The sequence below is a fragment of the Mirounga leonina genome, unplaced genomic scaffold (genome assembly GCF_011800145.1).
Source record: "Mirounga leonina isolate KUSES-001 unplaced genomic scaffold, KU_Mleo_1.0 Mir_94, whole genome shotgun sequence".
In the NCBI taxonomy this organism is placed as follows: Eukaryota; Metazoa; Chordata; class Mammalia; order Carnivora; family Phocidae; genus Mirounga; species Mirounga leonina.
This window is the reverse complement of record NW_023270855.1, coordinates 15,533,988-15,538,527: the sequence shown is the minus strand read 5'-3', so window position 1 is coordinate 15,538,527 and position 4,540 is coordinate 15,533,988. Positions and strand designations below refer to the sequence as shown.

Genomic DNA, 4,540 nt, shown 5'->3' with positions numbered 1-4,540 from the left:
TGTGCTTTCTCTCACTCTCATAAATAAATAAATAAATAAATAAATAAATAAATAAATAAATAATCTTTTAAAAAGTTGTACACAGGCTTTGAAATTTTAAAAGTCACAGCCTCATGGGGGCACCTGGGAGGCTCAGTCAGTGTGTCTGACTCTTGATTTCCACTCAGGTCATGATCTCAGGGTTGTGCGACTGAGCCCTGCTTTGGGGTCTATGCACAGCATGGAGTCTGCTTGAGATTCTCTCTCTCCGCCTCTGTCCCTCCCCTCACCACCAGCTCACCTACACACTCTCTCTCAAAATAAATAAATAAAATCTTAAAGAAAAAAAAACACAGTCTTTAAATAAAGTGTTTAAGAAAAAAGTTACTTTTGAACCTTTTTCCTCCCTTCAGATTTAGGGCACATAAGAGAAATGCTGCTGTGTTAATTTTTGTTCTGGGACTCTGAAAGGATGCAAGGCACCACGTCAGATAAAGCCATCCTGGTCAGAGGAATATCAGCCTGTCAGCTCTTGAAGACCCATTTGGAGTTTGAAATAGTAATTTACTGAGTAGATAATTGAGAAAGTTGAGTTAGGACAGGATTTCTGGGCCTGATAATATATGAATGTTTCATAACTGTCAGTATAGAATCCTGTGAAATCTGTTTACTTTGAAGCTGAAAATATCATCACATTTATATTTAAGTATTTATCTGTAGTGGATAGACATAGATATTAGGTTTTGCTTAATAAAAATAGTCACTGCTTTTTTAAATCACAATTTTTTTTTGTCTTTTTTGGTGAGAAAAAGGTACATCAAAATGAATTATCTTTAGCAAGATATTAATATTGTCTCTTATGAACTGTTGAGTTTAAAATAGCTTTTTTAGCCTACTCTCTATACTTTTTAATACATGGATAATTTTCTGTTATAGCCAACATATTATTTAATAATGCAAAGTATTTTAAATTTCTAAATATCACTATTTTTGTGATTTTTTTTCTGATCACGAAAGAATACTATGAAAATGCAGAAAAGTATAATCACTGATTTAAGTGGGATTCCCCAACCTAATTTTATGTTTCTTTCTTTTTTTTTTAACAACTGATAATCAATTTATTAAAAAGATTGATTCAAGTATCTGCAATGGTGACTTCAACCTCAACTCCTGGCTCAATACTGATGGAAGTAATCTGCTTAACAATCTCAGAAGGACTGTGCAAATCAATGAGTCGCTTGTGGATCCTCATCTGAAAACGATCCCAGGTCTTAGAACCTTCACCACAAGGAGTTTTTCTTGTAGTGATTCTCAGAGTCTTGGTAGGCATCCGAACTGGTCCTTTCACTTTGAGATTCTTTTCCTTTACGCCTCTGATCAAGTCAGCACATACCTTTTCCAAAGATTTTATGTTGCGGCTGGTGAGAGTAATTCTGATTTGGTGAATGGCCACCTCCGGTTCCACGGGTGTCTTCCCGGTGTCTTTAAAAAAGCCATGGCTGCGGCGCGGCTTCCTGACTGACTTGTTCCTCCGTGAGAGCGAACAGCAGTGAGTCAGGAGCAGGAGCAGGGCGTCCAAACCTCAGCTGTAGCTGCGACCGCGTCTTCCTCAAAGAGCTAATTTTATGTTTCTTTGACCGTTTTAGGAGCCATACTTTTTTTTTTAACTAATACTTTTTTTTAAAAGATTTTATTTATTTATTCATGAGAAACAGAGAGAGAGAGAGAGAGAGAGGCAGAGGCAGAGGGAGAAGAAGGCTCCCTGCTAAGCAGGGAGCCTGATGCAGGACTCAATCCCAGGACTCTGGGATCATGACCTGAGCCTAAAGCAGACGCTTAACCATCTGAGCCACCCAGGTGTCCCTCAGCTAAAACTTCTATTGGGGACTTGTAACTTGAATTATAGGGACTTCTGTCTTCCTGGAACCATTTTGGGCCTAAATGCAACCTAACATGTTCTTAATTATAAGCTCCCAAAGGGGCAGGGATTATATATATGTTGTCCTCAAGGTACATAGTAGCCATTCAGTAATGAATGAAAAATATGCTTAGGTGATTTTAAAATAGTCCCTCAGTTCTTCTGCCCTGGAGTCCAAATAATAATACTTAGAAACCTGAAATGAAATGGGACTAATATTTGTCTCAGCAAAGTGACATGTATATGGCTCTCAAAAAACTGGCTGTGTTTTCCTTTTCAGAAACATAAACTTATTAAATAAACTTCTGTAATGAGTGGATAAGATGGTGTATCCTGTGCACATAACCAGAGGAACATTTAATCCGCAGTTCTGAGCGATGAAAGTCTCATTTTGAGGAAATGCAAAGCAATTGAATACATTTTATTACTTTGCATTTAAAGTAGGGGGGTGGTGAATACTCAGAAGAGTATTCCAGCTATTCTAGTTCTGTTTCTTAGTAAACAGTTATTTTTACTGACAGGTGAGAATATTTTGCTTGCACTTATTTCATAGATACAAGCTCTTATCACATGATTTTTCTCTCCAGGCACCCTCTTCCCTTCTTTTTCTTCTCAAGTCAGTTATAGAAACAGGACTCTTGAGGTAAAGTGAGGAAGAAGAGAAGTAATATCTTCCTGCTTCCTCTTTCTAAACAATAGGGAAAGATCAAAGTTAGGGTCAGAACTAATATTGTCAACTTACAAAAGAGCCCATTCATCATGCCTCACTTTCTTTGACAGTATCTACACAGGCTTCTGTATCTAAAGATGATTTCATCGTCAATATGCAATCGGGCAGGTCAATGTTCATTTCATTTGTGAAGAAAACCACATCAAGCAAATTTCATTAAAAAACCTAAAAATCAATATACATTTGTGCCAGTGTTCTCAAAATAATGAATGTGAGTGCTCCTTTACCTTGAAATAACATTTCTAAGGATTGGGTTTTTACTAAAAGAAGGAAGAAGCCATATTTAGTTTTGGACTATTATTGGACAGTATTTGTATTTGATATGAAGGTAGTGATATTAAGAATGACTTTTGGAGCCCATTTTGCTTTAAATGTGCTTATTGGTCAGTAACGGTGTCTATGCAAGTTGAAATTGACTAGAGTACAAAAAATACTCATACGTATCAACTAGTAAATATCAGAATAGTACAAGGATCATAGCTAGTAGTTGTTTTATGGGCACTGTGATAAGAATTTTCTTTTAATTTTTCATTAGTCTTTATAACTGCCCTAATATGGGAGTACAATAGTGTGTGTAGGCTAAATGCTTAAAGTCCCAACTACCACACAATAGATGTTTCTATTTCACCCAACAGTTTATTTAAAAAAATTTTTTTTAAAGATTTTATTTATTTATTTGACAAAATGAGAGAGCAGGAGAGCACAAGCAATGGAAGCAGGCCCCCCGCTGAGCAGGGAGCCTGATATGGGGCTCAATCCTAGGACCCCGGAATCATGACCTGAGCTGAAGGCAGTCACTTAACCAACTGAGCCACCCAGGTGCCCCCACCCAACAGTTTAGTACAAATGTGTCTTTCTAGTTGTGGCTCACCACTTTACAGACCTTCTGAGTCCTTTGCTGGGTTCTTTGTTGCACCCACCACAAGAGCGGAGAGAGAAGGTAAGGATAGCAGAGATGGTCTTATATGAGCCAGGCCTGGGAAGAGGCATCTAGCCCTTTAGCGACATTCCACTGGTAAGAACTTGTTCATGTGGTACCTAATTGCAAGGGAGCCTGGAAAATGTAATCCAGCCTTGTGTGCAGGGGGGAAGGAAATTAAGTTTGGTGAACAAGTAGCCAATCTCTCCCATAAGGGTCTGTTATTCTCCTTTTATAGATAACAAAATAAGACCCGAAGTTCAGATAATATCCACTATCATCTAAGTGGATAATGGTGATACTACATCTGTCTAAAAGTCTGTGTTTCTAAGCACTGCCTTCTCATTCAACACTGGAATGTATCTTGTGCTATTTCCTGTGGTTTACCTTGGAATCACCATAGTATCTTCCCAATGAAAAGATCTGCCAGGGAGATGTATACTGAGCTTTTGACTTTATGCTCTATGCAAGGTCCTCCACTGGACCTTGCTGTAGCTCCCCTGATAATGCTGAAATCCTAAAACAGACGTAGTAAGTACGACTTTGGGAGAAATTTTAAGAACCGGCCATCATTTCCTTTGCTAACTCTGCCTCCTATTCATGACAGCATTCAGTGCTCCAACTGGGAGCTGTTCTGTCAATCTGGGTTCCTATCGAGAGTGATGAGCAGGACTCCTCTGCATTTCCATGTCTGATGTGGAGTACAAGTGACAACCAAAAATTTCTCTAACACACTGAGTTTTAATTTTGTAGTGTTATCGTTGTTGAAGCATAACCTAGCCTTTTCCTGACTGGTAACACAGTGTGTCTGTCTTAGTGTCTGTTTTATTGGAATCTTTATAGAGGTGCATAAATATATCCATGTCCCTGTTTCGTGTATTCAGTTTTATTCATCCAAGTCTTGTTTTAATAAGCATGGTTGAAATTTATGCTGTAACCACACAATAGAATATATGGAGCTCATAAAATGGATATAGTTTAGGTCTATATTTAC

General features: G+C 38.0%; 1 protein-coding gene across 1 annotated transcript; it reads right to left on the bottom strand.

Annotated features, from left to right (window-relative positions):
• Window positions 1–1,099: 1,099 nt before the first annotated feature.
• Window positions 1,100–3,947, bottom strand: LOC118005472 (40S ribosomal protein S20-like). The gene is made up of 2 exons (XM_034997402.1): window positions 3,934–3,947; window positions 1,100–1,508 (listed from the first exon to the last, which is right to left on the bottom strand). The coding sequence occupies exons 1-2, from the start codon at window positions 3,945–3,947 to the stop codon at window positions 1,115–1,117; spliced, it is 408 nt and encodes a 135-aa protein (XP_034853293.1). The 3' UTR covers window positions 1,100–1,114.
• Window positions 3,948–4,540: the final 593 nt, after the last annotated feature.